The sequence below is a fragment of the Lygodium microphyllum genome, chromosome 26, assembly GCF_053477565.2.
Source record: "Lygodium microphyllum isolate KBCC chromosome 26, Lygodium_microphyllum_v1.1.10, whole genome shotgun sequence".
NCBI classification, from domain to species: Eukaryota; Viridiplantae; Streptophyta; class Polypodiopsida; order Schizaeales; family Lygodiaceae; genus Lygodium; species Lygodium microphyllum.
The window spans coordinates 1497036-1521944 of NC_141160.1; the positions used below are offsets into that span (position 1 = coordinate 1497036).

General features: G+C 40.7%; 1 protein-coding gene across 1 annotated transcript in view; it reads right to left on the minus strand.

The window, feature by feature from the left end:
- Positions 1-1793: 1793 nt before the first annotated feature.
- The window catches only part of LOC148012942 (phosphoglycolate phosphatase 1A, chloroplastic-like), a 38065-nt gene continuing 14949 nt past the window's right edge, over positions 1794-24909 (minus strand). The window contains exons 11-12 of the mRNA XM_087667793.1: positions 2588-2691; positions 1794-2267 (exon numbers count right to left, since the gene is read on the minus strand). Of these exons, the coding sequence (XP_087523919.1) occupies positions 2164-2267; positions 2588-2691 (208 nt within the window). The 3' untranslated portion in view covers positions 1794-2163. The remainder of the gene's footprint in view (positions 2268-2587; positions 2692-24909) is intronic.

Sequence of the window (24909 nt, forward strand, 5' to 3'; positions counted from 1 at the left end):
ACCCTTTCAATACTTTCCTTAATGCATCATCTCTCAATTTAAGGCATTCAAAGATTAGTACGACCATTAAACAAGACCTTATTCAACTAGAGACCATAGGAAATGGATGACACCAATAGATGAGCTAGGGAGGAAGATGGCTTTCTGAGACCATCTTCTCCGTAATACTGAGGATGGCTTTAGTATAGCTTTGTGATACATGGATGCCCACTTATCACATAAGATTAGATGTGACTCAATCGTGCATCTCTTCACACTAGCTAGAGAATGAGACTGGCAAATACATGACCACACCACCCATGGAGCATATATGTTAGATTCTCCGATGAGAGCTAGAGACAAAGAACCACAATATATATCATTGCTTAGCTCACTACGAGATCCAAGGATGCTTCCATTGTTTGTAGGGATGGGTTTGGTTAAGCATCAAGTCATGGACTACACAAATCAAAGACTCCTTGGTCTTTCTCTCTTGGAGATATGAAGATTCAAAGAGATCGTCCTCAAGGGTAAAGCACCAATATATCAAGGGTCCATCTAGAGATAGCTCACATATTTCTTTATGAGTATCCAAACATCCTGCAACTAGCCTTAATCTACATCAAGTCCTCAAATGACTTTCTACACATCCTCAATTAACATTTAAAAGAAAGAAATTGAGCTATAAAAGAGTTCGTATTGGCTTATGCATCCTAGATCCCAACATACATGTTAGTGACACATGCACAAGAGGATACATCAAGTTATCAACAAAGCTAGAGTTAGACTCCCCATGTTCTTCTCTATATGGGATGAGTTTGAGGTTGTCCAACAACAAAATCTATGAGGGATTTCTTGAGATGATACATACCCTCTAGACAACTAGACACCTCCATAGTTTATGATGATACCAACTAGGTTTTTTACTTAAAGCATTTAGATTTTTTTTTCACTTGACATTTATTTTTCAAACAACTATATCATTTTTATAAATAATCGCAACTAGACTCAAAGCAATTCAAAAAGTCTAAGCACTTATGGCAAAAGTTACTTTTAGATCATGATGTATAAAGTAACTCTAATAAGTTTAGCAACTGGCTTTCTTTTTGGAGGCTAATGGCACCTTGCAATCTCAACAAAGTTGATTGTCAATAAAAACTTTGATTTGGATCTTGTCCTATAGGCCTTAAAGGCATCTAAAAGAACATTGATATAACTTTTCTTTCCCTCTCTCTCTCCCGCTCGTTCTCTAGTTGCTTAATCAAAGCTATTTTAAATCCAATAGTCATGGGGATGGAGCAAGCCTAAGTAGAAGGATAGAAAAAACATCAAAAGGGTGTAAAAAAAGGTTCCTTTGAAAGAATGTGTTAAAGCATCTAAGAAAAAAGTAGTAACTTAAAGGTTTTTTAGGCTTAAGCTCAAATTAAAATTTGATATTGTGGTTAGATATACAAGATTAAGACATATTGAATTAGTGGAATATAATATTTGTATCGTGTTTGTACAATTTTGCATTGCTTGTTTTGCAATTTTATAGATTAATATGGCATTGTGGAGCCAATAATGTGGCACTCTTTAGCAAAATCACATGGTGCCACCTAATCAATATTCTAAGAATGTATTTGTTTGCCTCAAAATTGGGAACAAAAGTGCCTTGCTATTGGGACCCTTTAGAAGGAAAACCTTAACAAGCAAACTTTCTAACTATCTTAGATGAGTGAGAGCATTAGATGAAGTGCCGATATAGAGTGTAGAAGGTAAATAACAGAATGAGAGGTGAATGAGATGTCACAAAAGTGAAGATGGAAGCCGCATTGACATGAAGAGAATCCGATGTGGCTCTGTGAAATTCTAAGATTAGCAATAAGAGCTGCTATGACAAATTGCTCATTTCCAAGCATGTGAGAACAGTAAATAACAAGTGAAGACTCGCCCATGAATGAGTGCATAAATGACAGGAGATAACTTCTCCATGGATCATGGATGAGTTTGGCATTTAATAAAAGCCTTGAAATCTGAAAATGGGGTGTATCCTCCTCAATCGGAAACTCTTTCCACAAATCTGAGGGGGTTTAGTATGCATATGTTATGTAATGTGCAGGTGCAAGAGAATCAGAGATTTCTCAGCATTGTTGCCTGTGGAAGCTTGCTCTCCTTTCCTGTAAGAAACAGAACCAACGTTCTTCAGACACTCACTTTCTTTGCAAGGAGGTCGGATATTTTATCTGCATAAAAGTCTGGTTGAATATCGTTTGCCGGATCTGTCAGCATTTGCAGAGTGGTGACACCTGCCCACGTTTGGGAAACTTTAGAGGTCTGATGTTTGCATTCAGAACAAACATAAAACTTAAATAATGTTACTTTAAACTGCGTAAAGGCCATGTGCCCAACACCCATCACTATTTTGCACATAGATCAAATGCCATTCCATCTCAATAAACGCTGCTTGTGGGCAGTATCAGCTAGTAATAGCCCAGTGGCATGAGTTCAGCTTCTCATGCGATAAAGAAAAACCCCAAAATTTCTTAGCAAGTATATAAGATGACCCCAAGAAGCATCTGACGAGTAGGTCGTCGCAGGATTAGATATTGATGATACTCTATGATACCTGAAAGAACGAGTAGAGTCTTGCAGCCCCCATTTTGACCAAACAAGATATCAGTGTCCAATCGATCTCCTACCATGCATATTTGGGACTTTGTGATGTTAAATCTGCAAGCCAAACATACTCAACTTTAACTTCTGTTTGTGCCTACTAACAGTACAGTTCATCAGAACTTCATATATATATCTCTGAACTATGGTTAATAACTGATTCCTTTAGTTGAAACAGCATGATGATTATTTAGAGCTACAGCTTGCTATGTCTCTGAACTATGGTTAATAACTGATTTCTATAGTTGAAACAGCATGACGATTATTTAGAGCTACAGCTTGTTATGTTTCGCAAAAACATACATCATGTAAGTAGAACACCTGCAGAAAGTCTACAGCACCTCGCACAAAGCTGAGACCCTGTTAATGGGACAGTATATGTATGATCCATCTCACCTCTGCAGATGCAGTACAGCAGCTAGTTGATAGCTTGCCTGTGGTCTCCATGAAAGAGGAGGTCATCTACACAGTTCCACAGTATAGTGACTTCAAAGTTTCCAGGTTTGGTTTGTACCACAAGTTTCCTCAGCATCCCATTATTCTCATCTTTCCAGGCCTTCCTTGCAGTGGAGTATTCACCAGCTGGTGGAGGACTTTTGATGCCTCCTTGGCACCATACTCCTTGCATCCTTCACAGATGCAGTAATAAATGTAGGGGTCCCAAAGGTATGGGCGGCAACGGCCTACACCGACACCTACACTGTTGCAGATCATGGCCTGTAACTCCTCACTTTGTCAGCAGATCATCATCACAGGGCAGCTGGGTCAATGGCTTAGATGCCATTCATTCGAACATCAAGCTGCAGAGTGTGTGCATTTTGGGCATGAGCCTGCTCAGCAGGAGACACTCACTAGATATGGAGTCCCACCCTACAGCAGATGATGATAGATTCACTCAAGTCCAACATCGACATGGTAAGGGCTAAGAACCTCTCCAACCACCCTGGCAGAGAGCAAGGCTGTCAAAAAGGGCCACATCCAATCAACAAGGCCCTTATAGCAGTAGGTCCCTCCTCACCATGAGTGTCGTGATCATTTGCCTCCACCCTGTCCCCCTCCCTCACCTCCACACACAACCACACTTCACATAGCCGTGTGCACTCTCCCTCACACACAGATGTAGTGAACTTACCTCTGAATCCAATCGAGTTGCCTCCTCCCATGAATCCGTTGGTAGCTTCACAATCCAAGATGTGCTTTCAAGCAAGCTCCATCTCCAAGCTCCAAGCTTCGAACTCCATAGCCATACGCAAGAAAGGAGAAGAGAACCCCTTCCCCTTTTCTTTAAAAAAACCCACCCCCCCTCACAACCATCTCCACAACAGACAAAACTACCTTCTCATATCGCAAATTCTCCGCATCCCTCTCCTCCACCTAATGGCCCCCCTTCCTCGCTCTCCCCCTATCATTCCTACCCCCAACTTCGCACCCCTCCCAAAGGCGACAAGTTCCACGCCCTGCTGACTTCCTGTCGACAATAACATAGTGACCCCTCTTGTACACCAACGGGAGTCTCCATGTCCTCCTTAGCACTCAGCATTCCCCTGCCACACCCATCTTCCATAGGAGTTACACCTCTGTGGGCCTTGGTCATATATGAGAGTTGCAGGTCAAGGGGAGTTCTCACTTTCATTGGAGGTGGGAATCTTGTGATTTGCAAATCTTGGAATAGCAAAGTGCACCTAGCTCCCCTGGATAGTTTAAACTACCTTTTTCTACAAATTGCAATCTAGTGAGAGTAGTTTCAAGAGAACATAGTAAAGATTATTTGTGACCGAGTGATGGAGCACCTACGTCAATGGCTAGAAGGTGCTAGGTTGGAACTACTTTCAAAGCAATGGCCTAGGTGCATGATGAACATCAGCTGGAGGTCTACAGCAAAGTTCCTGCACCTCAACATTCTTTTCCATACCACACAGCAACAACACCTCTCCTTGGACGACATGATTGAGCGGCCACTTGCACAAGCAGCTCATGCTACACTCCACAGCTTAGGGGGCAAACATCACAACCTTGTTATGCCCACAAGCTAGTACTAGGGAGTGGAGCTTGTAAAGAAATACCCTAACACAGAAACACAAATAACACCGTACGATAAAGCACACACTGATAGAAGAACACACTTAAGAGTTAGGGTGACTCAAAGACAATGAGCACAGAGAAAGAATGAAGTGATATGACTACTGAATATACAATACTCATGCATCAAACATACTATGTAGTGAATGAATACTGAACCTCAAACTCCTGTATCTCAAGGATCAAGGCAGGGCTAATGAGCTAAAGAGTGTCATACTCCAAACGGATCCCGAATTGCAGCAAGGCAACCTCCGAGTGTTGAACAATGATGAAAGTAGCCTGTGTGTGGCTGGACCTGATGCAAACGGCAATCTAGAGAGTGTCTTGTAAACACAGGCTGAGGAGAGAAAATCTACAAACGCAGTGAGGAGAGAGAAAACAGCAGCAACAATTAAAAGGAGAGAGAAAAATTGGCAGGGCGGCAATTGGTGCATGCAAACGCAGCAGTATGCTGACGTGGCAAGTTGTACAATAGCTGAATGTGTGGACAGCAGCAGTTACCTAGCTGGAAACAGCAGCAAACTGATGATGGAGGGCTGAAAACAAGTGCCAGATGAGTGAAGACTGCAATGGACAGCTTGGACTGCGATGTCCTCCGTGAACAAGGTGTGGGCAGCAAGCTGAAAACACCTGAAACCTGCAAAAACGAGATTAAGGCTGAATGGAGGACAACATACCTATTTATAGAAAGTTTGGGCCCTCCCAAGTGGATTTGTGCTAATGGGATACAAACACTCTCTAGGCATGCATTTCTTTTAAATAAACAAGGTTTCTTCCTTAATTAACCATGTTTTGGGACTGTTTAAGTGAAGTTAATGCATTTTTAGCTCAACACCCCCTCTCAGGTCCAACAACAGTGCCACGAGAAGTAGGCTAGCCAAGCCCTTTTTCTCTTTTATCTTTTACCCCAAGGCATTCCACCCCAAAGTAGCCAAAGCATCAAACAAAGGGTGTGTGTCAGCTACCCAATGGCCTACTAAGACCATAGAGGTGATGGTTATCTTACCAAAGGAGCCCAAGTGATCACCCCAAAGAGGCTAGGGCATCGAATAAAGGGTGCATGGCAACTGCCCAATAGCCTACCAAGTCCTGGAAAGGTGGATGGAAACAGCTATGGATTTCTTTTTTTTTTAGGGACTTTGTAGTTTTGATAGATTTAACATTAAGTGAGGGTTTCAAATCAGTTTTCTTCCAACTAAGTATCCATGCCCCAAACGGAAGAGTGATAAGGGATGGTCAAACCCAAGACCTTCACAAAACAAGCATACTATCCCTGCCATTACTACGTGTTGATGAAGAAGGAAAATGACTAAGGTGTGGATAACACAAATATGGCAAATATATGAAGCAAGCAAGACAAGTAAAGCAAGCAAGCAAGCTAGGGAAAACTACCTTGGAGACTACCATATGCAATGCCATGAATATAGTGGATCCAGAGTCGACCACTCCAAAAGACTAAAAAGAGATAAACATGCACAAATGCATGTTTACATGAATAGAATACCAATACATGGAGCAATGCAAAGGGAGATGCAAGATGTCATGCTTACACAAAATGCAATGCAATAGTGCCACTTAGACGGTGCTCTTGCAGGGGAATTATACAATTGCCCAAGTGTCCTTTTACAATCATGTCATCCCAACAATACGAATGAAGTTGCAAATGTCCATAAATACAATACAAAAGAATAAATGAATGAATGAATATCTAAAAACTGTAAGCATCATCAGTGTCACTATCAAGAGAGTAGCCACCCTCTCTCAAGCTAGAAGGAACAGCAAGAGGAAAGTGTCCTCTCTCGTCAATCTGAAGAAGTAGGGGAGGGTATACCCAAGCCGATCCTAGGTAGAAGGTACTAAAGAATCAGCCAGTTGACTGCTTTGGTCAAAATGTCTACAAAATTATCTGATGAAGGCACAAACTCTAGGCGAATAGTACCTAGCTAAACCTTCTCTATGGAAAAGTGAAAGTGGACTCCTACATGCTGTGTTTATGGTGTGATGATCAGATTGTCCATAAGGGCAATGGCACTATGGTTGTTGCAATAGACAATGATGGAAGAGTCACAAGGGAAGTGAAATGCCGCCAGTAAGCTCCTCAAATAGATAGCCTCGATAGTACCATCAACGAGAGCCCTATACTCAACCTCGGCCATAGAAGCCGCCATCGTCTCTTGCTTACAGCTGGACCAAGAAATCGGAGCCGTGCCCAAGGTGAAGAGGTAGTCGCCATGGAAACGCCAAGCATCAAGATCTCGTGCTCAATTAGAATCAATGTACCCCTACAAACATAAACTAGAATCATAAGTGAGGCCATAAGAATAAGTACATCGTAAATAATGCAACAAACAATGACATGCAATCCAATGTGATGTCCTAGGTACTGTGAAATACTGACTAAGTAAGCTAAGTCTGACCTAGTATGAATTAACCAAAGAAGTTTCCCTACAACAGACCTATAGATATGCACATCGAAGGGCTGACCTAGGGTATCCTTTGACAAGTACACAATAGAATCGAGAAATATGGCCACTGGCCATGTCTGATCCATAGTGAATTGTTTCACGAGCTGAAGTGCATACTTCTACTATGACACAAAAATACAACCCCTAGATCCGGCTACCTCCATCCCTAAGAAGTAAAATAACAAACCAAGGTCTATCATCTCAAATCTAGCACTAAGCTTTGTCTTGATTTCCTCAATCTGAGCTTGCGATAAATAAGTCATCAACGTACAGCAGGATATCGATGACTCTCTCTGCAATAGATCGAATATTAAGCTCAAGTCATAAGAGGTAGAATGGTATCCGTGAGTCTGTAAGAACTCATCCATCCTATGGAACCAAGACCACGATGCTTGCTTCAACCCATAAAGAGCTTTCTGCAAGCGGAATACCTTATCCCTCGGGTTTGCAAAAAGAAATCCTAGTGGCTACTCCACATAGACTTCCTCCACCGGATAACCATCTAGGAAGACACTCTTGACATCCATCTGATGAATTGGCCAGCCTTGGTAAGCGGCTAGCGCGAGTAATAACCGAAAAGATAACTACTGCATAGTAGGTGTGAAGGTCTCTTCATAATCAATACCATGCTTCTGTCAAAACCCTTGCATGACAAGGCTGAACCTTGTACTTGTCTAAAATCCCATCAGCCTTTAGCTTGGTCCTAAAAATCCACTTCATCTCAATGACTTTCTTGTGGCTCGAATAATCCACCAATGTCCAAGTCTCATTTCGGTCAATACTCTCTAGTTCCTTCTCCATGGCCTCTTGCCATTGAGGATGCTAAAAAGCCTCCTGCCATGTATCCGGCTCAGAATGTGCGATGTAATCAGCTGTAAATAGCAATGCAAATGATGCCTAAGATGCAAGCCAAGCAAATCTTCTAGGTTCCTCTGGAATGGAATCCGGTAGTAAGATCCTCGAAACCCGCCTGGTCTGCTAGTACCAGCGAGGTAACAAGCCTTGCAGAGGGGGCTTGGCAGTTGAAGAATCCACAACTAGATTAGGAGCAAGGAGTAAACCAAGCTCAATAGACACAATCTTCAATGATGTGGAAGGAGCAATTGGATTAGAATCCGATACAAAGGCCTGCACGATATCCCTCTTGTCAAAGATGGCGTCCCTTCTAATGATCACCTTGTTCGTCCGAGGATCGAACAAACGATAGGCATTCGCTTTGAAGGAATATCCAACAAAGATAAGAAGATCAACTTAGAGAGTGAGTTTTCCTATTTTATCATCAAGTGTGTATGTGTGTGTATGCACAATACCCGAAGACTTTGAAGTGGAATATGACAAGCCGAGAGCCAAAGAATGCCTCCAACAAGATCTTCTGAGGAAGAGCCGCAAAGTTAGCAGCCTCAACCCAAAGGCACTCGGGAAGCTCTACTGCGAACACCATAGAGCATGCCATTTCCATGACTGTCTTGTTCCTATGCTCTATGACTCCATTTTGAGAGAGAGAATTGGTAGAGGTAAGCTGGCGAGAGATGCCATACTACTATAGAAACTTAAAAAATTCGTGGGAGATGAACTCACTACCACTATCACTCCTTATGCAACCAACATGATGACCCGTCGAACCAGCAACACCCAAGCAAAGAAATATGTGAAAGCATCATACTTATGCTTGAGGAAGTACACCCACATGTATCTCGAATGATCATCCACTATCAAAAGAAGTACAGCATGCCGTTCAAGGCGGCAATGGATGTTGGCCCACAAAGATCAACGTGAATCAATCTAAAGAGGCACCTCAGCTCTATGTAGATTGTTGAGCAAAAGGGGTATGGTATTGCTTCACGAGCTGACATACTTTACAAACATCTCGAGCTAGCTTCAGGTGAGGAAGGCCCTTAACCATCTCACAGCGAGACAACTCATAAAGAGAGTCATAGCCAAGATGCCCTAGGCGAAAATGCCAAAGACGCTCATTGTTTGTAGGCTCCCGAGATGTGACTAATGCCTGGAAGCTATGGAACACGGAGCCCTTGACAATCAGCTCGGTAAAAAAATGGATCATGGGGTATAGGCCACTATAGGTTGTGCCTCACCACGAGCAATCACTAAACCAGTCTGAGAGTCAAGGTTCTTAATTGTGGTCGCTGTAAAGAAAACTACTTACCCCAACTAGCAAAGCTGTTGAACAGATAACAAGTTTACCCAAAGCTGAGGGACATAGTATACATTGTCCAGTGAAACCAAATCCGAACCCTTGTCAATGGCAGAACTGACACAACCTTGAGCTTGGATCTTGAATGAGTTGTTTCCTATGCGGATCCGCCCTGCTACAAAGGCTCGAGTACAGAAGATGTCCTCTATAAGTGTCATGTGATGTATAGTGTCACTGTCCACAATCCAAACAGGTGCTGATGTGCTCGGCTGGACGAGTGAGCCTTTGCAATAACCTCGCCGGGAGCCAACTCATAGATGGGACGAGACTAGCATCGAATGTCTCTACAGAGACAATGTAGGCCTCTGTAGACCAGGCAAACAAACCCTCTAGAGTTAAAAACGTTATCAACTGAGATGACTGACCACTGGGAGTGTGGATCTAACCTTTCCACTGCCCCTTGCCATCACCCCAATCCCCTGATGGGGATTACTCGACTGAGAGGTGGGGGTCCATGACTTGGGTTCTCGTACTGTGCCTCTTTCCTTTGATCGACACTTCTTATCAAAATGGCCAGCCTTTTGACAATGTTGACAATACCTATTTTTCTTAGATACATTCTCCCGACCCGGAATTGAATTGAGACTAGGAGTTTCCTTGTGATTCCCCTCCTTGATTTTAATTTTGATTTCAAGTTTGATTTTGTTTACCCCTCCCTCATTGCCCCTTGTGAGAATGAGAAACAAGAGTTCCCCTCTAAGGGATTATTCATATGAAATTGATCAAACTGTCGTGTATAACGTAATAGCTAACACTCAAATTCATAGAATGTGGATAAATTAAACAGAGAAACCACTTATTACACAAAATTAAAGTATTTACATAGCACCTTGATAAGAAACAATGTGACTTGATCGTCAAAGAACTTAAGAGTCCTTGTAGTGGAGAATTCGGCAAAGAGACACCGATACTCAACCAACTTGACTTTAAAGTCATCTCGGCCAAAGATTTTCAAGTTCTGAAGCTCATGGTCAAAATTTATTCCATGGGTCCTATCCCGAGCCACATAGCGGTCAATCAAATGTACCCATCGCTCTGATGCTAAGTCAAAATGTTAAAGCTGAGAATGAAACTTAGGCAATAAGCTATGCATCAGCTTGACAATTCCTAGCCTTCCATGAGTGGACGACCTCGTATTGAACAAGTACGGGATCGGGTTGGGATTCTAGCCCCTGTACAAAATCCCATAGGTTCCATGAATCAAGGACATGACTCATCAAGATCAACCAAGTTGTAAAGATTGGCCTCTTAAAACGAGTCTTGACATTGAATGCATGCTTGGCGGAAGATGAGGTAGAACCATGAGATGTCGAGAATGTGGAATAAGATGGATATGGAGGATAAGGTGGTGGTAGTGGTGGTGGTGGTGGTGGTGGTGGTGGTATCTAATAAGGAAAAAGGGAAAGAGATAGATAGGCAAAAATAGGCTGTGTGTCCAATGAGTGCTTATTGATGCGGAGACACTAAAACATGAATGTTTCCATAAGGTGCCGGTGGAGGTAGAGGCACTGGGACACGTAAGCCCTATCCAAATGATAGCCGGGACACAGCATAATGACCAGAGAATCCACTAAGTAATGCCATGAAGACAAATTGTGGCACCAACTAATCCACACTCAAGGAGACTAAGGGAAATACCCAGGCTGCAATGATTCCGAAAGTGTGTGAGAAAAGGTGGAACACCACCTGACTGAGGAAGAGATGAGGTCCTAACAACTGTGCCTAAGTTTAAAGAACCCCCCAATGTGGTGAATAAAAACACATGTGATCCTACATGAGATGCAATATGCGGTGCACTTAATGGAGGCTGAAAACATGTGGCAACAGAACAAGAGGGTGGGATGGAAGAGAGATTAAATGGATTTGTGATAGGTGTAGATGTGGGAAATAATATGAGTTTTTTTTATCCATTAAATGCATTAAATTGAAATGATGATGATAAAGATGCACCCACTTCATTTTGACCTTTGAAAACAAAATTGTTTGAAGAAAAAGAAAAGAAAGGAATACTCACGGTTTCTTATTTCAATTGCTTACCTAGTCTTGAGTTAATAAAGAAATATATGTCTTCCTCATTACTCATAAACCAAAAATTGTTTTGCATACGTCCATCATGAAAATCATCCATACCAATAGAAGAAGGGGAATCATCATTAACAGAATATGAAACGGTAGACATACCTAGCGACAGAGAGAATAAGTATGAAGGCAATGGAGTGTACTCTATGCCAGTTTCCACTTGCAGATGACAAGTCCTAACTGGAGATTCCACCCATTCTGCATGGTCAGTAGATCGGTGCACCGAAAATCTAAAGGGTAAAAGTCAGACTTACCTTCTATCTGCTGTTGGACTATATGTATCAAAATGAGATAGTACTCAGCCACAATGATCTCGTAAGGTCATGGAACTCCATGGTAGTCCAATGTCTCTGTGGCCATGTCAGGAGCTTGTGAAGCAAGCTGTGAGGCTCACTCCACTAACTCGTTTCTTGATGAACTTAGCTCAAATGTGAAAAGTCGTGCGGAAGTAGTATTCGAAGTCATCTGCCCTTCTGTTGTTTCAGCTTCTTGTGTAGAGCTTTCAGATCAAGGCCTAGGTTTCTATCACAGAGCTTGGCTCTGATACCATGTAAAGAAATACCCTAACACAGAAACACAAATAACACCATACAGCAAAGCACGGATTGATAGAAGAACACAATTAGAGTTAGCGTAACTCAAAGACAATGAACACATAGAATGAATGAAGTGATATGTACTAAATATACAATTCTCATGTAGCAAACACACTATGCAATGAATGAATATTGAACCTCGAACTCCTATATCTCAGGAATCAAGGCAAGGGTAATGAGCTAGAGAGTTTGTCGTACTCTCAACGGATCCCAAATTGTAGCAAGGCAGCCTCCAAGTATCAAACAGCAGTAAACACAGCCTTTGTGTGGCTGGACCTAATGCAAACAGCAGTCTAGAGAGAGTGTATGCTGTAAACGCAGGTTGAGGAGAGAAAATCTATAAACGTAGCAAGGAGAAGAGAAAACAGTAGCAACAACTAAAAGGAGAGAGAAAAACTGGCAGTGCGGCAGTTGGGGTCTACAAATATAGCAGTATGCTGATGTGGCAGGCTATACAATAGCTGGATGGGTGAACAACACTAGTCGCCTAGCTGGAAACAACAACAAACTGATGATGGAGGGCTGAAAACATGCACCACATGAGTGAAGACTGCAATGGACAGCTTGGACTGCAATGTCCTCAGCGAACCAGGTGTGGGCAGCAAGTTGAAAACACCTGAAACCTGTAAAAACGAGATTACAGCTAAATGGAGGGCAACATACCTATTTATAGAAGTTTGGGGCCATCCTTCCTAGGTTTTGGGCACGATGCCATCCATGGCCACTTACAGCTAGAGAATCCCTGTCTTTTCTATTTTCTACGTGAAACTAGTCTTTGACATATATAGAGGACAAGTGAGTTCCATGATTTCTACTACTGTTGTCCTTAGGGAGGTGGCTGCTGTTGAGAATCAAGCTCAGTGATCTTGACCAACACACTATAGTACAACTGTAGCCTACCTGTTATCCGTCATGTGTGACATAATAAATGAGGGGGTGTGACTCAACCATAGTGTCTCCTTATCTATTATGTATGACTTAGTCAATGTGTTATTCTAAATCAATGGAAAATGAAGGAATGAGGGTACACTACCCTCTGTTTGCAGATGCTCCACTTGTGTCTATCTCTCCCCCTCTCTTTGAACATGGTATGAGAGCTAGAGTTGTGGAGCTCGGCCTCGACCCCCAATTAGTGCAATCCCTACAGATCAAGGTTTGCAGCAGCCATGGTTCTTCCCTCTTGAGGTGAGCATTCAGTCCCAATATCTTTCAGGTCAAGGTTTGTGGTAGCCATGGTTCTTCCCTCTTGAGGTGAGCATTCAGTCCCAATCTCTTTCAGGCTTGTTGGTGCTTGTTCTAGGGATTATGGAGACAAATTCCAATGCAGTAGTATGCTTTTCCTTTGGCACAATGCAATGCAATCGAGCAATGATTGCATAGATTTCAAGGAGGTGATCTGTCATGGGAACATTAAATTTTGAGATGCTTTAATCTTATCAATAACATTTGATTAAGTTATTAATCAAATGTGCAAGGTTGTTTAGCACATGTGATGCACATGGCACTTATTTCATGATAATAAACCAAGAATCCCGAAGATGCAGCGGGTGTCAAAGGGAAAAGTTATAATACGTTATACCTAACAAGTACTAGGTGGTATCCAGTATCGGATTTAGGCCTACACCAATTTGTTGGCCACTAATGTCAATGGTGACATTAGAGACTAGGTATTAACTAATTAATTAATGCCTATCTAAGGGTCAACAATGCTCAAGGATACTTGGAAGACTAATTGACCAAACCAATTTACTCATTACCAAGTAGGAGAAATAACCCGTAATTGGGAGACTGAAGGAACTCTTTATAGATCGATGATCCAATGTGTGAGCACTAGAATAATTAATATTCTAAATATTAAATTAATCAGTTGAATGATGCTGGAAAATGGGATTAGAAGGCTACCACTTGGCAAAACTTGCCCATACAAGTGAGAAAAACGTTTTTAGGGGCTGGTGGAAGTCTATTCCAACCATTGTGAGAGAGAATGAGGTTGTTAAAGAGCAAGGAGAGGCTACTAATGTGATTTGCAACTACTAGTGATCAATCCTACAATTCTTGTGATAGCAATTTGGAGCCCTCCAAGAGCAGGTGACAGCAGCCCAAGGTCCTTCTGGTGCATGTGACAACATATACGAAGGGGCAGCAATCTTTCTGCTAATCTTAAGCCATAGGTGACAGCTTCCATGGCTATTGAAGCAAGGCAACTGTAGGTTTTCAGAGTTTTGCGCAATGAAACTCTGAAATTTCTCTATCTATAGCATTCTCTCTTGTTCCCTAGCTATCTCTCAAGTTATCTCAACATTTTTCAACAGTTTGAGTCATTAGAGAAAAAGATTTCAATCAATCTCTACTGTAAACCCTAATTTACAGCAAAATTAGAGTTCTGACAACTGCATCGGCATGTGTGCTCAAAATTGAGACCTAGGACTTGAATTCCAATAGCTAAAATTGAGATATTCTAGGAAGATTCAAGAGGCCAGTCAACCAATATCAAACTTGGGGCTGACTTTGTCTTTCAAGGAGTAGGGTGATGGCCAATCCCCAATCAAACTAAGGGAAAAATTGGTTTGGAGACTTACTGGTTAGTTTTGATAGTAAAAGGCACTTGGATTAGTAAAAAATATCACACGATCTCAGTTGTACTCCTTCCATTTGCAATATAAGATAAAGAATTACCACAGGGACCATTGTCGGAGGAAATAAAGAAAGCATCCCCCTGAAATACAAATTGGTATATGGATTCCTACAAATTGGAAATTGGAATCCATATACCAATTTGTATTCCAATTTGTAGGCTTTTCTTCCCATTAAGCATTGCAATGCGTCATTCTCTTTCTTTGCAGTGTTCTTTTGTTCTTTTCTCTTGTGTTTAACAGTTTATTTCAGCACTTGTCTATGCTTGTTGCACCACTTCTAACAAGTTGAAGGTTTGAATCTTTGCTCTAGTGCTGAAATTGTATTCAGCTGAGCATTACAGCAAGAATGTCTTTAGATAGTGAGATGGGATTAAGCAAGGATGATACCTCTCAATCTTAAAATTCACATAGTGTTAGGGCAAATGCAATGCCTAATCTTGGATAAGGCACGCAGCATGGGCAACAAGCTAAGAATGATGGAATTGGACAAGAGGAGGTGGGTTCTTCTAGATCTCTTGAAGCTGATGACTAGCAAGAAAAAGAGAAATTCGATGACCAATGTAAAGATTAGCTAAGGGCAACAATTGAAATGTTTATGCAATTGGCAAATGATCCTCAGTTCATGCACTTTTTGAATCCCTTACAGGAGCACAGTAAAGGCAGCCTCGAGATAGCAAGATGCCCCGAAGAAAGAGCCAATACAACAGCACGATGTTCCAAACGTGGACAATGAGCATAAGCAAATAATGCTAGTGGAGCAATTGATGTATATCCAAGGCCAACTTCGAAGTGCCAATCGAATGTTTTTTTGGATAGCAAGGCATGCATGCAACTGTGGGGCAACCAAGTTACTTTGGTGGTGGCACTAGTTTCCATGCTATGATGGGTCAAGGACCACATACGGGAATGTATGACACAACTCCTTATCATATGCAACAACCAATGCATAGTATTCAAGGCCCAATGTATCCGAGTATGGTTGGTAATATGCATAACAATGTTCGCATGATGTTGGGCCACAAAGTGTGAGAGTGTGCAACGGAAAAAGAAACTCAAACACAGAGAAAGAGAGACAATCTGCAAGAGAAAAAGAAAAGAAACCTGCATTGAACAAGAAACAAATGCTGAATATAGGAGGACTGATTAGTCCCTGCACACAGCCCACAGCGTCAGTGAGGCCACCAGATCAGGCTGATGATGATAACGACAGCACACCGAAGACAAAGGAAGATGACAAAGTCAGAGTGTGCACCTACCAAGGAAGCAGGGAAGAATATAATCTAACTGACTGCCAAGTGGGAAATAGTTATAAATAGCCAAAAATCCCAAAAACTAACCAACTTGAAATTTGGCACCAAAAATATGTCCGACCAGCATTTAATGCTGGTAAAAAAAGGGTGGACAATGTCCAGCACATGAGGCAAGCTGAAGAATGCAAAAACTGCCCCGAGAAATGTACATAAAATTTCGACTAGAGGAGAAAATGCATTGAAATGCAATAAATTGAGTAATCTAAAATGAGTTACCTCCTCCGTCAAAACAAGTGATAGACAGGTCAAAGCTCCTAAAATTCTCGTCTGACTCAAACTGAGGCTAGCAGGCAGGAGATGACAAGGCATGACAAACATGACTACTAACACAAAGTGGCAAGTTTGGCAATGCATATATGCAGCCCACTATGTTTGGGACTCATGCTATTAATGCTGATCGTGCAAATGCTCCATATAGTATTAGTCACAAGGAAATTTGCTGCTAGAAATGCATGCAATGAATGGCAAAATGTATCTTGGTATGGTTGGTAATATGCAAATCCCCATGCACAATCACATTACAATGGTCCAAAGTATGCAAACAAGAATGTTTCTTTATGTATCTAGTGCTCCTAGCATGTCAGGTACACATGAGGGGCTACTCAACTGAATGCAATGTTACATATTAGTTAAGTTGGAATTGCAACAATGTGAAAGTATAAAGCATTGCAATCCTTAATGGGAAAAAAGGCCTACAAATTAGTGGACGTTTCAAGGCAAGTAAAGTTAGAGATAGAGTTTCTATGTGCTTCTTGGTGAAGCTTCACCATTGTGTCACCAATAGATGTAAAGTGGATGGAAGAGGATGACTTGGCAAACCATCCTCAATTGTTGCAACTTTACCAAGATGCCTTTCAATTAGAGCTGACTTTGATTAGGACTCAATTAGGTTCAACAAAGCAAGGCTTCGGAGTATTACCTCATGCTCAAGGGGAAGGTAGCAATTCCACTCTACTATTGTGGACAACTCTCGTATGTAGTGGATCTCGAAGTATTCAGCATGCATCCAAGGTACTATGTTGACAATATGTTTGTCGTGAGGTCACTACTCAGTGTACAGGTCACTGTGAGATGTATGCAGATAAGTATGAGTTTCACTCACGTACTAAAAAATATTATTTTGCATTAGTTTATAATTAGTTTGGCAAGAATTTTTGCCTCAGTTTTAAGACAAATTTTCCAATTGGTTTCAACTCAGTTTTTGATCAATTTGAGAACTATTTATGGTCACATTTGGGATTAGTTTTGCATTAGTTACTAAGCAAATTGGGATCACATTTACAGCAGTTTATGATCAATTCTCAAATTAGTAAGTGATCAATTTATACTCAGTTTTCAATGGTCTACAACTTGGTCCCATGGACAACAATATGTTCGTAAATGCCACTAATAGTTTCAGCTATGGTTTATGCTAAGAATATGCTTTACTATGGTTCTAAAGTCAAAACAGTCGAGAAACATGAGTTATGGATGCATCTAATGGATCTCTAACAATAGTTCTAGACTAATCTGTAGTTTTATGTTAGGTATATACTAGCTAAAAATTTTCAGCAAGATTAGGGCATATGGCATAGTGGGACAACCATGGCCAATGTTGTGACAATGATGCCTTATGGAAATTCTAGTGCAATAGTATGCTTTTTCTTTCACATAATGCAGTGCAATCGAGGACGATTGCAAAGATTTCAAGGGGGTGGTCTGTCATGGAGACATGAAATTTTAAGATGCTTTAATCTTGTCCATAACATTTGATTAAGTTATTAATCAAATGTGCAAGGTTGTTTAGCACATGTGATACACATGAGAGTTATTTCATGGTAATAGGCCAAGGACCCTGAGAATATAGCAAGTGTTAAAGATAAAAGTTATAACAAGTTATACGTGACATGTACTAGGTGGTCCTTGGTGTCAAACTTGGACCTAGATCAATTTATTGGCCACTAATATCAATGGTGACATTAGAGACTAGGCACTAATTGATTGATTAATGTCAGTCTAAGGGTTAATAACTGCTCAAGGATACTTGGAAGACAAATTGGTCCAGCCAATTTAATTATTGGCTGGTAAATTAATTTTTTGAGCACTAGAATAATTATTTAATTAATTTTATTCTAAAAATTAATTTAATAAGTTGTATAATGCTGAAATATGGAATTAGAAGTCTTACAAAAATGAATGTAGCTTATGGGAAACAGCACATTAGATGACCATCCGCGAGCCTTGGGGACCCGTACGGGGTTCGGGAGCCTTAGGAATGAAAGTAGAAACAAGGCAATTCAAAAGAGAGTTATTAATTAGTATAACTCCTAAGAAATTGACACTTGGCAACATGCTAGACACGCACGGTTCTTGAATTCTCCTAAGCGTGGTTGGGTGGAAAACGAAGAGATACCTCTCGTGTTTCAAGAAGGAAGTTGGCAGAAGACAGTCGAGAGTCGACAAAAGACACTCGCGCAGTAATTTAATACTGGTATCAAAGCTACGCGATCTGAAGCCGGGCCGCATCAACTACCACTTCGGCCACCTCTCGCCCCGTTGCACAATGAACGGAAAGCCTTAGTTCGCGATTCACGATTTGAAGTAGGGCCCGTAATTTGTCTGGGGATCGCCCATCTTCTCTTCACGTGACCCCGTAAAACGTGGCTAGTGGCATTTTAAAACGTGGCCAATGGTATTTTTAATATTTCGCTCAACTTCAGGCGACCCTGTAAAATGTGGCCAGTGGCGTTTTTCCCTCTTGGCAGTAAATCTTCTTCCACATCCAGCGTGACAGGGCAGCCCACATGAAAACTCCACCTTATCTTCCACGGCCCGTTTACTATCACACTGTCCAACAAAAATTAGGCGGACGAAATACAAGAAAGTGTCCCATCCTTTGTTTCCAAATTTCTTACAATTTCTTTCCAATTCCAATTCCAGTGTATAGATGGAAGGGAAAGAGAGAGAGGGGGTAATGGAAGGCTCTAGTTTTGGGGACCACCCTATGGTGGATCCCCATGAAATTGAAATGCAAGAAGAACACTGGGAAGAATTTTTTGCTACACGAGAACAATTTGATGATCTAATAGCTCGTGTACAAGCACAGGGGGTTCAAATGGAGTTGCTAACTCAAGCACTCACCGAAATAAAATCCCAATTAGCCTTATTACTAGAAAGGGATAAAGGTAAGGTAGAGACCTCGGATATTCCATCTTCATCAAAAGATGTAGATGTGACTATGCGAGATCCTAGGGAATCCCACCAAAAGCTAAGGGATAACCCAGTGTTAAAAGATATGAAACCTCCTCAGTTTCATGGGGAGGAAAAAGATAAAAATAAAGATACTATCTTTAACTTCCTCCAAAAATGGAAGGATTTGCACAAATTAAAGAATACTCCACCACATCTCCAAGCGCTGAAGGCCAGTTTAACTTTGGGGCCAAAAGCATATAAATGATGGAGAACTTTAAAGGAGGCAAATAAAATACCTGAAACTTGGGCTCAATTTGAATCGGTCTTTTTGAAAGAATTCCTTCCTAAAAATGAAATGGAAAGAAACTAGGAAGATTGAGATTTTGTCAGACAAAAGGGAATACCTTTACTGACATATCTCAAGGAGTATCATGAGATAATGCTCAAATTGGAAGGAATAGATGAATTTCAAAAGACAAGAGGATTCATAAGGGGACTAGATAAGGCCTGTAAAAAGGAAGTGAAAAGGAGTTCACCCAAGACGCTTGAAGAGGCAATTAAATTTGCATTAATCAGTGACGATAATGTGCATCCAAGTGCACTCACTAGTCTTGTAAGAAATAACCCTTTGAAAAGAAACAATATGTACAGCCGAAGCTAAGTCAAGATGACTTTGATAAGGCCAAAAAAGAAAGGCTGCGTTTCAATTGCCTATCCCCTAACCATGCTGCTTGGAATTGCCCTTAAAGAAAGAAGGGGGAAGATAAAGGAAAGGATAAGGACAAAGGCAAGGGAAAAGAGAAACAAATCCATGTAGTGCAGACCCTAGAATTAAATGGGCATGAAAAGTATAAATCTTTAGAGGTCTTGCACAAGGATGTACAACACAGGTGTTGTATATCAACTTCTATGTGGCAGCCTATCTTCGGGCCACATGATTTAGTTAGAGTACATGGATTGATAGCTAGAAAGAGGGTTAGAGTCATGATTGATAACTCTACCACCCACAACTTCATAAATTATGCACTTGTCAAAAAGTTGAAACTTCCCCAACAACAGAGTGAGCATCAATATACTGTTCGTATGATGCAAGGTCAGGATAATAAAATATGGGATACAATGGTATCCAATTTGGAAATCGAGATCCAAGGATATAAAGATAAGCTTGATTTCCAAATTATGAATATGGAAAGAGCCGATATTGCTTTAGGGAGAGAGTGGCTATGGGGATTGGAACCATCCTTAAAAGCGTAGTTATCATCATAATACACTGGAATTTGAAAGGAATGGTAAGACTTTTGTGATTCAAGGTGAACATGAAGTATCTGATAACCCTTTGATGTGTTCTCTTGAAGTTCAGAAGCTGATAAAGAAGCAAGCTTGTGAGGTATATATATTATGGTCCCTTCCTGTACAAGACACTTTTACTTCTTGTAATATAAAGCAACAATTTTCTTACGTTTGTGAGTTGAATGTAAATAATGAATTAAGTGGTTTGTTAGATGAATTTAAAGATGTGTTTCCATCTGACTTACCTAGTGGCCTTCCACCAGATAGAGGTGATGTAAATCACCCAATTGCCATGGATAGGGATACACACCCTATTTCTAAACCACCTTACAGGCTAAGTGAAACACAGCACCAAGAAGTCAAAAGACAAATCAAGGATTACCTTGATAAGGGGTTTATACAACCCAGCAATTCACCTTGGGCTTCGCCAATTTTATTGGTGAAGAAAAAAGATGGTTCTATGCGACTTTGTGTTGATTATAGAGCACTTAATAAAATAATGGTGAAGAATAAAATTCCTATGCCCAAAATGGAAGATCTTTTTGATAAATTACAAGGGGTAAAATTCTTCACAAAGATTGATTTAAAATCAGGCTATCACCAAGTAAGAATTAAGGCCCAAGATGTTCCTAAGACGGCATTTCGTACTAGATACGGGCATTATGATTTTTTGGTGATGCCTTTTGGCCTCACTAATACACCAACTACTTTTATGAAGCTGATGAAGTGTGTTACGGCCCTATCTAGGACACTTTGTAGTAGTCTTTTTGGATGATATCTTGACCTTTAGTAAATCAAGAGAAGAAAATTTGAAACACTTACAGTTAGTATTCCAATTGTTAAGAACCCATTCCCTTTATGTGAAGAAAACTAAATGTGAATTCTTCGCACAAGAGGTTAAATATTTGGGGCATCTCGAAAGAGGGAATCAAGATGGATCCAGAAAAAGTCAGGGCAATTATTGAATGGCCATCTCTAAGGAACCTGGAAGAGCTGCAGATCTTCCTAGGTTTACTGGATTTTATTGTAGATTCATTCAAAATAATGCAAAGATAGTTGTTCCAATAACGGACCAACTTAAAGGGAAAGGGATGAACTTTAATTGGGAAACAGACCAAAATGAAAGTTTTAAAAAACTTAAGGTAGCTATTGCTACAACTCCAGTACTATTAATTGTGGATCCCAATAAACCATTTGTGGTTGAAGCTAATGCCAGTGATAGGGCAATAGGCGCGGTCTTATAACAAGAAGGTTGACCGGTTGCTTTTGAAAGCAAGAAATTAGACCGTGCAAAACGGAATTATTCTGTTTATAAGAGGGAGCTGTATGCAATAGTACATGTAATGAAGAAATGGAGGCACTATATGTACGGTGCCAAACTTTTGATCTTGTCGGATCATGAAAGTATTAAGTGGCTTAATGACCAACCGGATCTACAAGGGTGTAAAGCCAAATGGGCCGAACTCCTCCAAGAGTTCGACTATGAGATAAGGCATAGAAAAGGAAAGTACAATATAGTGGTTGATGCGCTCAGCAGAATGCCTATCATAAATGAATTGAGTTTTACTCAGTTCACTTCCGATTTGCTTGAATCCTTAAAAGAGAAATGCCAAGTTGATCCGGCATATTTCAACATATGGGAAACAATAGAAAATGGGGATCCAAATGGAAGGGCCTCCATTGAGGAAGAAACATCTAAGGATGTTCAACAAGGAAATAAAGCATCAGGGGTTGCTCAAATGGCATTCAAGTGGAAGAATTTTACCATTGATAATGGTTATTTACTCTACAAGGGTAGAGTATGTGTCCCGAAAGATAAAGAAATAAGGCACTAGATACTCTTGGAGTGTCATGATACCCCTAGTGCGGGACATCCAGGAGTTAATAAGACTTGTAGTCTTATTAAAAGGCAGTTCTATTGGCCTAGAATGAATAAGGACATCCTTGACTATGTGATCAAATGTAATAAATGCCAGGTTAATAAAGCTGAAAGATTGAAATGGGAGGACTTCTCCACCCATTAGAGATTCCTTCTAGAAAATGGAAGAGTATCTCCATGGACTTTATTGTCACATTACCTAGGACACACCGGGGGTACGACTCTGTGTGGGTGATTATGGATAGGTTAACCAAAATGGCTAGGTTTATTCCAACTTCAACTAATGTTAAAACACCAAAATTGGCTAGATTGTTCATAGAGAACATATACGGATTGTATGGCCTTCCGGCAAATATAGTTTCTGATCAGGATAGAAAATTTGATAGTCAATTTTGGCGCGATGTATTTAGGAAGTTGGATACTAAACTTAGCATGAGCACAGCGGAGCACCCGCAAACTGATGGGCAAACTGAAAGGGTTAACCAAATCCTTAAAAACATGTTGAGAGCATATATAAGTAAAAGGCAAACTAATTGAAAAGATTATTTACCGAAAGCAGAGTTTGCATATAATAGTGCCAAACACTCTTCCACTGGATATAGCCCATTTATGCTCATGTATGGGTTTCAGCCCAGAGCTCCTCATGCAGTAGGACTGCATAAGGAAAGGGTTCAGGCAGCAAAGGATTTTTTGGAGGATATGAATAGTATATTAAAATTTGATCAAGAAAATATTAAAAAAGCTCAAGACCGAGCTAGAGCTTATGCAGATCCTCGCCAAAGAGACATCTCCTTTGAGGAAGGGAAATTGGTCTATCTTAAGGTACATGAACAAACTAAAACCATGAAAACGGGACGATGTCCAAAGCTTTCACCCAGGTATTGTGGTCCTTTCACAATACTTAAGAGGGTGGGGAAACATGCTTACAAGCTCCAACTACCTATTGGTAGTAAAACACATCCAATTTTCCATGTAAGCAAGCTAAGAAAGAAACTGGGTGATATGGATAATCTGATCTTAAATTATAACATTGAGGAGCTATTAGGTGACCAATCTATTCCATATGAACCAAAAAGAATTTCAAATGTTCGTAACAGACGAACAAGGAAACTATTTATTAAGAATATCTGGTGAATTGGAAAGATTGTTCAAAAGAAAGCTCAACATGGGAGCGAGTAAGTACTTTAAGGAAAAGGTTTCCCAATTTAGAGTTGGACCTCCTAAGTATCGTTTTCGAGGACAAAACCTATTCTTAAGGGGGAGGAAATGTTACATTAATAAATGTAACTTATGGGGAAACAGCACGAGAGATGACTGTCCGGGAGCCTTGGACGCCTGTACGGGGTTCGGGGGGCTTAGGAATGAAAGTAGGAACAAGGCAATTCAAAAGAGAGTTATTAATTAGTATAACTCCTAAGAAATTGACAGCTGGCAACATGCTAGACACGCACTGTTCCTGAATTCTCCTAAGCGTGGCTGGGTGGAAAACGAAGAGATACCTCTCGTATTTCAAGAAGGGAGTTGGCAGAAGACAGTTGGGAGTCAACAGAAGACAGTCGTGCAGTAATTTAATAAGAAGGCTGATACTTGGCAAAACTTATCCACACAAGTAGAAAAAACGTTTTACGGCTGGTGGAAGTCTATTCCATCCATTGTGAGAGAAAAGGAGGCTATTAGAGAGCAAGAAGAGGCTACTAATGTGATTTGCAGCTACTAGGGATCAGTCCTACAGCATGAGACAAGGTTTGGAGCTCTTCAAGAGCATGTGACAACAGACCCAAGGTCCTTCTGATGAAAATGACAGCATATAGAAAAGGGCGACACTCTTTCTGATGGTCCTAAGCTGTTGGTGACAACTTCCATGGCTATTTAAGCAAGGAAATAGTAGGTTTTCAGCATTTCATGTGATGAAACTCTGAAATTTCTCTCTCTACAGCATTCTCTCTCATCCCCTAGCCATCTCTCAAGTTCTCTCCACTTTCCCATAGTTGGAGTCATCAGAGAAAGAGATTTGAGTCAATCACTACTATAAATCCTAATTTACAGCACGAATCAAAGTTTTGACAACTGTCTCAATATGCGTGCTCTGAATTGAAGCCTAAGACTTGAATTTCAGTAATAGCTGAAATTGAGGAATTTCAGGGAGATTCAAGGGGCCAACCAGCCAATATCAGATTTGGGACTGACTTTGTCTTTCAAGGAGCAAGGTGAAGACCAATCCCCAAGCAAACCAAGGGGCAAATTGGTTTGGAGACTTATTGGTCAATTTTAATAGCAAGAGGCACTTGAATTAGTGGAGAAGATCAAAGAATCTTAGTTGTACTCATTCCATTTGCAATATAAGATAAAGAAATACCGCAAGGCGTACGAATTTTGGGGCCAACAGGGTGCCCAATGTCCAAGATTAAAGTAGTAATATTTTGCAGTTTCAATTTATATGATTTTTATGCTTGTTGTAATTAGTGTTAAATTAAGTTATTTACAGCCCTATCTGAGAAGAAATTTTGGTTTCATATAACGTTAGTGATTATGCCTAGATCAGAGAGAGTCAGAAAACC